We start from the raw sequence: 13,297 nt of genomic DNA, 5'->3' as shown, positions 1-13,297 counted from the left end.
CTCTTGGGGGTCACAGTTTATAAACAAATACTTTTCACGAAATCCTTTCATAATCACCTTTAAAAGCAGAATCTCCACCACCAGATGCTTTCAGTTCCTCTCATTTTCTTGGCAGTTTCACATTACAGGGATTCGCGGCAATTGAAAGGGTGAGGGTTGAAATCAGTCCTGTCTAGCAACAACAAAATAAAACCTGGAATTGTTATGGACACATTCCTTGGGGGTATTTTTAAGAAAATTGAATAAAAGCTCCAAGGAAGGTGGTGCGAGCCTTTCACACATGACTATAGCTTTCTCTATGAAGTTACAATAAAATAAAAAGCTGTTCAGATGTAAACGTATGTCTCATTTTGCCCAAGCTCTACCTGCAGCCTCTTGTGTTCCCTCCTCCATACTGATGCGGTGGGTGGGTGAGCAAGTGGCTATGTGGTGCTTAGCTGCAGGTTGGGGTGAACCTACCACACATGGTATTCTGGTGTCTTAAATAACCTTGAGCTTAAGACACTGTTTGAGAAGGAAAAAACCAATATTAAGCTTCCCTCTTTGACTAGCATCTTCCTTTACAACTTCTTGCTTACGTACATAGTACATAGCAGTTACAAAGTACTTCCCCCATCCTTTGGATTTTAAAAGTATTCAGATTAATAAAAGCCTATATCCTGCAAAAAATGTTTATGAATGTATTTTTGTGTTGTCCTAAATTCCTGAGTCAAATATGAAAATAGATCTTAGGCTGCTGAGTAACTCTGTTGTGCTTAAACCTCACAAAAATCCTGTTTCCGTTTCCATCTGAGAGATGGTAAGGCTGAGGCAAACTTGCTTACTGATTTGTGTCTTTCTGCTAGTGCCAGATTAGCTCCTGCTTGGACTCAATTTCTTGACTGTTTTTATACCACATATGAAGATGGAGGGATAAATGCTGCTGTTTGTTTTCATGGTGTGCATGAAGCAGGAAAAAATGAAGCAGGGTCCGAATAGAGGGGTAGAATACCTAGATGAAGAATATTCATTATCTTGCACAACACTCTTTAGCCTTATTCTCTCATCAAACCTCTTGAGTCCTGCTGTTCCTCTGGGAAATTGCTGCAGCACAAGAAGAAAAAACCATGACGTGGCTGGGAATAAAGGGGATTAACTGGTGAAGGGATGAAGTTTGAACCTTAGTTTCTGAAGCTAAGGAGATGGGACTTTTACTGCCACGTATAATGTGCTGTGAGGAATGAGAGGGCCAAACAGTTTAAGGATACATGAGCCTTATCCACATCTGCTGGCACAGAGCTGCAGCAGCTTTGGTTTCTTGTTGCACTGATCACAGATAACGCAGTAGCTCTCGGTTGGAGCATGACTTTCCTTATCTTGAGCATGGCCTCGCTCTCGGAGTGGGGGCCTGGGAGGGACATGCCAGACTAGGAATCGATCGCCTGCCTGCACCCAGCTCTTGTTGCGCAGGCAGATGGGGTTATGGCAGCTCCTTCCACCTCTGCTGCCCATTCCTGGTTTTCACTCTTCTGCTTAGATCGTGGGCTCTGGGGTAGACAGAGTCCTGTGCAGTACATGGTGTGTTTGCCCTTGGTGGCTAGGGTAATACATATGGCTCCCAGACTGGTTGGGGTCCCCAGTAAGAAATACTTTCTATCCTTGGTAGTGCCATGTATATGCTCAAAGAATTAAAGATTGCTGCAGAGCGCTTCTGACCAAAGTCCACAGCTTACATTAGCAAAAATTGCAGGGCTTGGTAGGCTTCCTATTCAAAGATTGACTTGAGTGATGAGGTTTTTTTATTAAAAGGTCTCAGTATACTGTTGTAGGCTGAACTTCTTTCACTTCTGCTATCTAAAATCCTGTTTATAGAAGCAGGGGCGTGTGGGCTTGATAGCTCTTCAATCAGCCTTCACTTCAGCAGCTGACTTTCAGGCACTCTGTTTTCATAGAATGATAGAATAGCTAAGAGTTGGAAGGGGCCTTAAGATCATCTAGTTCCAATCCCCCTGCCATGGGCAGGGATGCCTCACGCTAGACCACATCACTCAAGGCTCTGTCCGACCTGGCCTTGAACACGGCCAGGGATGGAGCATTTACCGCTTCTTTGGGCAACCTGTTCCAGTGCTTCACGACCCTCACAGTAAAGAACCTCTTCCTTCTATCTAACCTGAACTTCCCCTGTTTAAGTTTAAACCCATTACCTCTTGTCTTATCACTACAGTCCCTGATGAAGAATCCCTATCCAAGCATCCTTGTAGGCCCCCTTTAAATATTGGAAGGCTCCTATGAGGTCTCCACGCAAGGTTATCCTCTTAATAAAAGTAACCTTGTGCACATTCAACTCTGCCTGCACAATCTGAAAGCAAGTTGAAAATGGCTTTGCTGGTATTACAAGCAGAATGTAAAAAAAAAAAACAAACCCAAACAAAACCCAACTTAAAATACTATGCCAAACATTAACAAACATTTTCTGCACTCTTCTTGAGAAGAGCATGATTCCTTCCACATTAAGGGAGTTCCTCAAACAGCTGAGCAAATGCCAGGGGCTGTGCTATGCAAAACGCTTCCTCTTCTCGAGGCAGCTTTTACTACAGTTGATTAAGCAATGCATTAGGCATATGTGGCTAGAGGTGCACATCAGCAAGCAGAGAGAGGGGGAAGTTCAGGCAGGACCTTTCTAGGGACAGCCAATGTGGTCCATGTTCCCTCCTCAAAGGGACAGGTCTGCATTTTGCAAGCAAGCTGCTTGACTCTGGTAAAACATCCTCCCTGTGCTGACACTTGCTTTGTCTGCATTTTGCCTGCAGTGGCTGAGGAACCCAGGCCCCCAGCATGAGAAACGGACTCTCTTTGGAGACCTGCTGTGCTTCTTTTTTATCACTCCGCTGGCGACCATCTCTGGCTGGTTGTGTCTGCGAGGAGCAGTGAACCATCTGCACTTTAGTAGTAGGCTAGAAGCTGTTGGTCTCATTGCACTTACTGTCGCACTCTTCACTATTTACCTATTTTGGACCCTAGTAAGTATTGTTTTTCTCTTTACCTCACAGGAATAAGGGAAAGAACAAATCAGAAAATTAATGATGGAGTGCTGTAGAGCAGGTGCACCATTGTACAAAGCTTTGCTTATATTTGCTTTCTGAACTGATTAATTTAATTTACATCTGCAAGAAACCTCTGGGTTTCACACTACTCAAGTTCTCTGGAAAACGAGAAAGACAGTTCGATTTGGGGTCAATCATTCCCAAATCCCAAACACGGGAGGAGTTAGCAAGAGGGAGACAACATGGAGTTCCAAGACACATGCTACGGGAGGGAGTTACCTCAAAGATAATGTGCAACAGGTGAAGGCACAGTGCACAAAATAGCTTTAGGTGAACAACATGGAAGCTACAACGGATTCAGATTTTATTCTAATCCAACATTGGCCAATTTTACAATTCAAAAGCCTTACATGTTCGTGCATCCCATGCTCTCCCCATTACTCGTGCTTGTGGCACTATGGGAAGTCCATAGCAGAATACACCTTATGCCCAGGTCTGTAGAAATACAGCTGCCTTTGCAGCTGTCACTTGCGTGCTGATCCATCCTAAAAGCCACTTGATTTGTGCCAAATTGTTAAACTGAGATCAGTTCCTGGCCCCAGTGCACCAAGGAACACTTGGCCCAGCATTAATGAAGCAAACCCAGAGGACAGCTGCCAAAACAAGTGTTTATCAAGCTCTGGTCTAGCAGTTCACTGAAAACCCCAGGTTACTGGTGAGTTTGACATTCTACACCTTTAGCTCTCAGGGGAGGAGGAGAATGGAACAGCAGATGCAGACAGGGAGCATTCACACTAACAGGGAAATGCTTGTGCGATGGTGCAAGGCTGTGCTGCTGTGAGAGGAAAAATGCATCCGAGCCTGTTCTGCCCTGATCGGGGGAAGACCACCCCGCCCATGGTGCCAGCACAGCCACTGATCCTGCAGGGCTAGCACCCAGCTCTTATGCACACTGTGTATGGCCACATGCTGTATAGCTGACTTCATCCAGCAGGTTTTGATCAGCATAAGCTGCCGAGAAGGTGATACTAATAGAGCTAGAGCACACCAAGAAACCCCTATGCTGAGCCCAGAGTAAGCTTGCAAAAGGAGAGGTGGTGGTGGTAAAAACACAGAAACTCCACACTACATAACAGCTAGCTCCCAGAAAGCTAGGAAAGGTAACATCTCATCTACTTCATTCGTAACAGTGACACCCTGTCTCATCTATATAGGACCACAGGCTAATTTTAGCAGCACACAATAGTAGGGAAAGCTGAGTTTTGCCTCAGCCTCCTGTAGTTTCTGTTTGTGGTGTTTCTGCTTCCATTTTCTGTGGAGCAGCACCAGCATTACTCCCCTCCGACAGGACAGCCATTTACCCCAGTAGTGAAGTGGCACTTGTATTTCCTGCAGTACTGTCAGTCAGGTATTCAAGCAAAGCTTGTTCAAATCTCCTTTGTGTATGACTGTCTTAGAAACACAAATACTGTCCAATTTATCTAATATACATAATTCACAAGCACCAGAATGGTTGGAAGTTAGAAAGGGGAGCCTGGCTAAGTAGTTGGATTTAACTACCCATGACACGTGGACATACCTGACCCTGCTCATTAAGATTTCTGCAGCATCTCAAGTGTAGTCCCGAACATCATCTGTTGTATTTACATTGTAAGTGGCAAAATCCCTTCTATTCACTAAGTTTTACGTCTTCAGAAGCATATAGGAAATGTGTTACAGGACCTTGAGAATATGGTGATAGTGTAAATGTATACCTTGGTTAATTTAATTGAAATATTGTATCTTTAATGTCCACTGAACTGTGGAAGATGCAAATCCACTCTGATCTATTATTCAGACCAGCAGAAGGTGGATGGGCTAATGAAGCACTGTGTTCACCAGGGAAGGGCAAGGTAGGAAGCCTTTCAGGGCACAACAACCCTTCCGTTCAGCATGCGGTTAATTCAGTGGGCAGACTGGGATGGAGCTCAGGCTCTCTTCACAGTGAGAAGGTGCCCTCACTGCCCTCACAGCATTAGTACTCAGAAGAAGGTTGGAGGAGGTTTAAGTATATCTGCAGATTAAGTCAACAGGCTTGAGCGACAGTGTTTACACACATTCTCAGAGGGCAGATTTGCAAAATCAAGGTAGAGATTTAAAGCAACCAAACTTCCCCTACATGGGAAAAACTTGTCCGCTCTGCTCAGCAGCCTAGACCCATCAGTGAACACAGGAAAACCCCAGCCTGTATTTGCACTGGGGAGGCATCACTTCCCCTTGCCACACAGCAAGGAATGGACCCACACGCAGAAGTGCTAGGCCCATCAAGTGCTTCAGCAGCACCTGCCCTTTAATTTTTGGAAATAGGAGAATCCTGTACTGCTTGCTTAGTTATGGCTGTGCAGGGAATATATTGAGAGCTGTGGGGCAAATTACACAGAACATGAGGGAAAAGTTGGCATATAGATTATTTACATACCATAATTATCCCAATGAGCAGCGAATGGGAGAGATTCTACTTTTAGCATCCAATAAGCTGTTTTATCCCTTCCCCTTAAACAGCCAAGCTCTCCATACAATGCTGCTGCTTTTTCTCTGCATTTAATCACTGTACCTGATACACACACCCTCAAAAAACCCAGCCTGTTCCCAGAAATCAAGCTTCAGACACGAAGCAGAGACTGCTATTTAAACTGAGAATTCAGAGCCACACTCTGCTTTCTCTCGCTCACAGACAATCTTGACTCCTCTAAGATCAAGTAGCACGTTGCAGTACAACAGGATTTGGCCCTGCAGCTTCCAGTGTAACATAACTGCTGGTTTAAAACAGGCCGGCCTGAATTAATTCAGAGTAAGTCAGAAAGACCCTGCTTGCTATCCTGTTGAAGAGGTGAACAAATATTAGTGTGCCAAAGACCAATGTAAATCTGGCCTTTGCTCAGCATCTCAAGTTTTGCATCCAGTGTAACAGCTTAGGGTGAGTAACATTGGCTCTACTGAAATTCAGTAGCTGACATCACTTGGAAACTGCCTCCAGGCAAGAACCCATTGTAAACAAGCTGTCAAACTTAACTAGGTTATCCTGTGAAAAGGCCTTAAACAAATGAGCAGTTAAAGCATGGCTTAACAATGCAGCCCTTCCTCAAAGAAATTATGTGATGCTACTTGAAAACTCAACCTAAACTCTAGCTCACTCCTCTGAAGCAGTCACTGCATTTTGCGTGGCATTCATCTTTGCAGGTGTTTGTCCATTCTGGCATCTGTCCAGTCATTTCCCCACCTTCCCCTTGCCCCCCATGGTTCCTGCTGATACTGCAGTGCCTTTTAAAGAGATTTCTCATGTTCATTAATATATGATGTTCCACAGAAATGAAGATGTAGACTGCTTTGCCTTCCAGGACAGCAGAGGAGATTGAAAGATGGGGAATCAATTAATCTGTTGGAAAAGCTGTCTTTGGGCAACTGTGTAGTCAACAAAAGCTCTATAAGTTTCCCTCATTAACAGCAAACAGCCATATAAAAATCATATTAAAAAAACCAAGTCTTTTTTTGTCCCTAGTAGGATTTTATAGAAAGGTAAATAATTTATTTAGTTAAAAACACCTTTTTGCAAGAAGGAAAGGGTTTTGAAGGATAAAATCACAGGCATGTATATTACGTAATCTCCCTCTATACCTCACTAGCAGCCATCCTGTCACTGCTGTAGGGGTAGGAAAGCAAGCAGAACACAGAGCCACTTCTCTGCAAACAGTCAGCAGCATCTTCCACCCACCTGTGCAAACCAAGCATGTTACCTCCAGCCTTGATGGCACCCTCTGCATAGCACAAACCTACAGAAGTGGCTCAGGTACATAAAAATCAGTGACAAATGACCAGCTGCATATGAAGACAGAACAACTAACAAGAAGGTTCCTCCTGTGCTCACTGCATGGGTCCCTCCTGCCCACAGCTAAGAACACAGTAGTTGTCATGTGGCACATTTCACCTAAAAGGTCCCAAGGCAGTTTACAGGGTTTTGTCATTTGTTTGGATTTTTTTAAACTACACATCTTCTTAAACATAATTCTCACTACACTTGGCTGTCACTAAAATAAGCAGTAAGCTATTTAAAAAAAAAATATATATATAGGACCAAGCTATCTTGTATCAGTCATTTCTCCTCCACTACCAGCAGAATTATATTAAGGTTGAAATTGGTTAGCTGAAAACAATAAAAAGGAAAAAAAAAAAGACAATCTAAATTGAGATACACGTGTTGGCAGATGGCTCACACTCACCTTGTTGCATCTGTGCAATCTTAATGCGATGAATCTAGCAATAAAGCATTACAGGGTAGAACCTGTAATACAACCATGTCAGTCTTTGCACACAGCTTAGCTACCAGCAAGCCTTCACCATCCAGCCAATTACATTGTCAGTTTAACAACTTCCAGCATTATAGTACCCTGAACTCATTCTCATTGCAAGTATCTGCCAGTAATTCTAGTTCTTGGGAAAGAGAGGCAGGATGTCTGATGTTTCATGTTATAAAGGAACAAGAGGTAGGCAACAACAAAAAGTAAGGCACAGACAGCTTTTCTTCTCTGCTGTAGCAACTTGGGGAACAAGCCATCTACCTGGTAGGTCTCATCTTTCCCTACTACTTTATGTGCATTTTTATCCCACCTCATTAGGCTGCCTTTTGTTCCACTTGAAGGCACTTCCCCCAAAACCCAAGTGATTCCTTGGAGGACTGCTTTGACTCTAAACACAGTGCATCTCTGTTCTCTCCTCAGGTATCCTTTAGGTATCACTGTAAGTTATACAGTGAATGGCGTCAGACCAATCAGCAAGTGATACTCCTACTGCCGAATTCTGCCAACATTCCGTCCAACCAGCAGTCCCTACTGGGCCTGCAGTCCATCAAGAGGAACTCAAAGGAAACTATCGTTTGATTTGGGCAGTTCTGCACAGGGGCCACACACTAAAAACATGTCCTTCAAACTCACTGGCATCAAACACTGTCCAGAACCCTGAAGTGTGCTACTTTGATTTACCAACTCTTTGCAGAGGAACAAGTCGCTGTTTGTTTGAATTCAAATCATGGATGTTGCAATCATATGATTTTTGCTAAGCTGCCAAACTTGCTTATTTAGCAGATACTGTATGGTATTGTACAAACCTGTGTTAATACTTATATCATCAAGTGATGCAAACTTTTTTATTGATTAAAATATTAAACTATGGTAGTTATAAATGAAAAACAGTGTCGTGGTTTGAGCCCAGCCGGTAACTCAGAACCACACAGCCGCTCGCTCACTCCCCCCCTTCCGCCCCCCGCTCCCGGAGGGATGGGGAGGAGAATGGGAAGAATGCAACTCCCACGGGTTGAGATAAGAGCAGTCCCGCAACTAAGGTATAACACAAAACCACTACTGCTACCACCAATGATAATAATGATTAGTGAAATAACAAGGGGAGAGGATACAATTGCTCACCACCCGCCGACCGATACCCAGCCCGACCCGAGCAGTGATCTGGGCCTTCCAGGTAACTCCCCCCGGTTTATATACTGGGCATGACGTGCTGTGGTATGGAATACCCCTTTGGCTAGTTTGGGTCAGGTGTCCTGTCTCTGCTTCCTCCCGGCTTCCCCTCCTCCCTGGCAAAGCATGAGACTGAGAAAGTCCTTGGTTGGAATAAACATTACTTAGCAACAACTAAAAACATCGGTGTTATCAGCGTTGTTCCCAGGCTGAAAGTTAAAAAACACAGCACTGCACCAGCTACTAAGCAGGAGAAAAATGACTGCTATAGCTGAACCCAGGACAAACAGGTTTAAGAAGTGTTCTGTCTTTATCATTTTCTATTCCTACACTATTATTTAGGTAGATCAACAGTAAGCACTGCTGGTTTTAGTTTTCTAAAGCACAGAAACAGCATTCCCCTAGTTGATTTTATTTGAAGAACCTTTACACCAATATTCCAGATTATTAAAACTTGTGTCTTATATGTTCCACAAATTGGCACATTATTTAAATGCTACAAAGTGATTAGAAAACGATCTGCTGTTTCTTATTTGGCAGGGAAGGAAAATTCTAAGTAATAAATTTAGCATGTGCAAAAGAAAGGACACAAATTGCAATAATCTTCTGACTCAAGTATTTTAGTATTTTAACTTAATACTCAGGGGAAAAAAAAAATAATTGCACTTTTTCCACTTAGAAGCAACAAATTGGGCAACTCTTTCTATACTGAAACACCCATTTTGCTGGTGTGAATTCAACTGGTTTTCTCTGCATTTACACCAAGCTGAATTTAACCCTAATTGTAAGACTTATTTTTGTAAAGAAAAGTCTGCATACATAACGAATAAGGTCATTAGACATGTTTTGGGAAGCAGGAACTTGTCTTGCATAAAAATTAGCACTATTTTAAAGCTGCAGAATTCTCAGCTTGACAGGTAGATATACCAGAGTATATGTAAACCTTGACCTCTTGTTGTAGCACTCAGACTAAGGTACTTTTATTAAAAGAATGTAATAGCCTACTATGGTGACCAAACTGAATTTGCAGTGTAATGACTAGACTCTGCTTCTGGGTGGCATTAACTATTTCCTCTTGGTTTTACTCCCAAGTCATTCAGCAATTCTTCACTCTTAAGACGACACACACACTTAGAGACTTATTTTACAGAACTACACAGAATTTCATGGCAATGCCACCACGTGCTTTTTTCCCAAACTCTGCAGGAACTAAGAATAAAAAGTAACAGAGCAAGAAGGCTAATAATTTATAAATTCAGATAGTTCAAGGTATTATGGTGTTTATCATCAGACGAGGTCATTTGATGATGTGTGTGCTCTATGGGAGAAAAAGCTTAGTACATAAAACCAAATCGGTTCACTTCATTCTGGTTTTGGACCAGTCTAGCTGTAGTCATGTTATTTAACAATATTCTTTGTAACTCGATTTCATGGGGATACAAGAATTACCTATATAAAGCAATAACAGCCTCATTCAGACATAAAATTGGTTTCAACGCAAGCCAAGATGTGCAAGAAAAATCATGAGCCTGCAGAGCTATACTTATTAGTCTGACAATCAAGGTCTGGGGTTGGTCATGTTTGGCAGCGAATATCTGTTTCTCTTCCAGAGGAAACTAGAGAGGATTCTTAAGACCTCGATACCACAAACTCTGATGGCCTAACACCTGTAGCACTTTCTTTTTAAACATGCTTTGCAAAGGCAAATAACTGTCTGGATAGAAGACTGAACATTCACATAAGCAGAGAGTTCCAGGTTAAAAGTACACCTGCTAGCCAGGGGCGTAGAAATAAAGCAAGTCTAGCTGGGTCAGGACACGGACAGCTTTTTAATTCCTGCACATTTGCTTTAGGTGAGTATTCTTCAAAACTATGTTACTACTTTTGCTTCCTTGGGAGATACCCTAGAAAGTTGGCCCACAAAAGAAGTGTTATTCCTAAGTACTATTCTTGATTTTGAATTAGGATGATACAGAATTACATAGCAACTAAAAAAACAGTTATTTAAATCAAGCTGCAAGGTACACAGATCAGCACAGTGACTTGGTCATGCTTGCCTGTGTTATTTCAAGTATCATTTGTTGTTTAAAGATAGCTTATTTAGCCTGAGGAAGGCATATTGAAGCAGCCAGAGAGAAAGCATGGTCTAACTTAGCACATACATCACTACTCCAGCTTCTCAGCTTGGTGCACAAGTACAGCAAAAACACAAAGTCATCACTGGGAATAGTCTCCCATGCATTTACTTTTTGGGGGGTGTGATGGGGGGTGGGAGAAAAAAAATCCAAAAATATCCAGTCACACTTATCGTTTTGCATTAAACCTATGGAAGAAAGCATACTTTATATATTTCCTTGTTTTTCCTAGAATATAACAGGAAGGTGGGTGATATTAATTCTTATTCCCATTTCTGTTCTGAACTAATGACTTGCAGACAGAAAGCTCCTCCTGACAACGATTACCTTTTCTCCCACTAGTTGAGGCTGTTGTTGCCACGCAAGGTCCAAATTTTGATTAAAAACTTCAGAACTGGATCATTACAGCCAATATTCTACATCAGCAGCAATATTCATTTTTGTCTGATTAGATGTGAAAGACAAAATTAACTGCAGCAGTAGCTACAGCTAGCAAAGCTCCTGGTAGTACAATGACATCTGTCATGCTATCCTTAAAGAGCTCCAGTTAAGCAGAAATAAGTTAACTAATGAAAGGATGGGGGAGGGTGTTTTTGTTTTTTTAATGATGCAATTTGATTTTCTTCTCAGCAACATTATACTTTCCTCTCATGCAGCTGGCCTTGCCATTTACATTCCTTTTCCATGTAAGAAGTTCTATAGGAGTAATATGCAAATCAGTATTTTGAGCAGCAATTGTTAAAAGCAGAAGCAACATAAGCCAGACAAAGAAACCTTCTAGAAGCTTCAGACATAATACAGTTTTGTTCCTTCCCTTCACATCCTGCTTGCTGATGACAAAAATGCCATGCTAAGTGTATAAACCTACACAGAGTCCACTACAATTCAGTATTAGGGATAAGTACAATACAATCAAGGAAATTTTACTTCTGCTACATAGACTAGTCTTGCAGGGAAAAGGCTGCCACATTACATAAAACAAAAAATAAGAGAAAATTAAAGTAAGGTTAAGCAGTGGTATTTTAAAATACAAAAAAATTTAAAATTTTTAAATTTTTAAAAAATGGTATTTTAAAAAATGCTGATGCTGAAAAGAGATCCAACAGCAGGATGCTATACTACTCCTTACTCGCTATTGTATTGAGAAGAATAAAACAGCAGAAGCAGCAGTGTAAACCACTTAGGATGAAAGAGGGGAAAGCACATTCAATGGATAAACTGATAGAGAAGGATGTAATTGACGATTTAGAAATACCACAGCCTTCTGTTCAACTGGAAGTCACAGCATGAGCAGGATTAGACACTTCAGGTTGGTTTTTGGCATTAGTTTTTTTTGTTTGTGGGTTGCTTGTTTTTTTTTGTTTTTTTTTAACTCAACTGTATAGTTCTCCCAGACTGAGACTTCAAACTGTCACATTTCATCTATTAAAAACAACTTCCCATCAGTTTCACAGTATGAAGTCACACAGGGCAATGTACGACCTCAGTATGTAAAGAGAACCAGGGCCAACATATGCAAGAGGCCTTTGATGTGATGGATGCCATCAGGAAGAGAAGTGAAGAGCTATTGGGAGAAGCAGGTACTGAGAGAGCCCAAAAGCACTTCCTTTCAAATGAAGGTAAGTTTAAGAAAAAATAACTGTTAAAAATTAAGCTCTTCATCTGTTAGCATTTATAAGACCAACCTCTATTTAACACACAGCTGGTTAACTAAACAAGCATTTGCCTTGCAAGCAGAATTCAGTATTGCCTATTTACTGCCAAATACTGGTTTGGGGTATTCAAAAGTATCTTTAAAAACTATTAGACAATGCAAAATGTACAACAGAGGCCCCTAGCTTTATAAATACCTATCAGGCCCATAAAAAGAGCAAGCCTACAGTACGGGTATATAGAATATTACTGATGATGACACCACACTGCATACCAACACATTGCTGTTATTCCACATTTCAAATTTAATTTCCACATGCACTTCCACATAAAAAGCTTTTTCAAAAATTAATAAGAGCTACATTTCTCAACAGCTGCCAAGTTTGTCAGTACTTGTGACTGCTTTCAGTTCTTAAGATTTTTTTACTGACAGCTTCTTACACCTGATTGTGGCAATGTTACAAAACATTTTCTCCCCCTCTCTTTGATCTTGACAGGTTCTGGAACTGATTGTGATTTTTCTTCAACTCTGTCCTAAGTGTACAAAATACCTTCCCAGTAAAACTTGTTAAAAACACAGAAGCAATGTTGACATTCTGTCAACAACATCCCATTATACCACCAACAAAATACAGCACCTTCAGAAACAAAATGCTGCCATTGCAGAGAAAACCAACATTGGTTTCATTCCATGACTTACATTACGGAGAAGGTTAGACTTGCTTGCCAATAATCTTCTCCGTTCACAAAATGCAATAGCCAAACCAGCTATGAAAATTCACTTCCAGGAGTTAATTGGTAACCATAGGAAAATCCTATCAAACAATCAGTTTAAATTGAAACATGCCTTTATTGATGCCACTGCATGTAACTCTTATTTCTTTGGGGTTAATCAGACAGACACGTCCTGTATTTATGCCCATAAAAGGAAACCAGAGAACAGCAGCAGTGGACTTGAAGCAATTAATGCACACTAAGCAAA

At 41.5% G+C, this 13,297-nt stretch overlaps 1 protein-coding gene across 5 annotated transcripts in view; it reads left to right on the top strand.

Moving 5' to 3' along the window:
- The window catches only part of MARCHF3 (membrane associated ring-CH-type finger 3), a 78,256-nt gene extending 69,556 nt beyond the window's left edge, over positions 1–8,700 (top strand). For all 5 annotated transcript variants that reach the window (XM_030470154.1, XM_030470156.1, XM_030470153.1 and 2 more), the window contains 2 exons: positions 2,790–2,999; positions 7,778–8,700. In XM_030470154.1, coding sequence (XP_030326014.1) covers positions 2,790–2,999; positions 7,778–7,936 — 369 coding nt within the window. In that variant the 3' untranslated portion in view covers positions 7,937–8,700. The remainder of the gene's footprint in view (positions 1–2,789; positions 3,000–7,777) is intronic.
- The last annotated feature ends 4,597 nt before the right edge of the window (positions 8,701–13,297 follow it).

Source organism: Strigops habroptila, chromosome Z (assembly GCF_004027225.2).
Source record: "Strigops habroptila isolate Jane chromosome Z, bStrHab1.2.pri, whole genome shotgun sequence".
NCBI lineage: Eukaryota > Metazoa > Chordata > Aves > Psittaciformes > Psittacidae > Strigops > Strigops habroptila.
The sequence above is the reverse complement of the archived record's forward strand: the minus strand, read 5'-3'. Positions and strand labels throughout refer to the sequence as shown.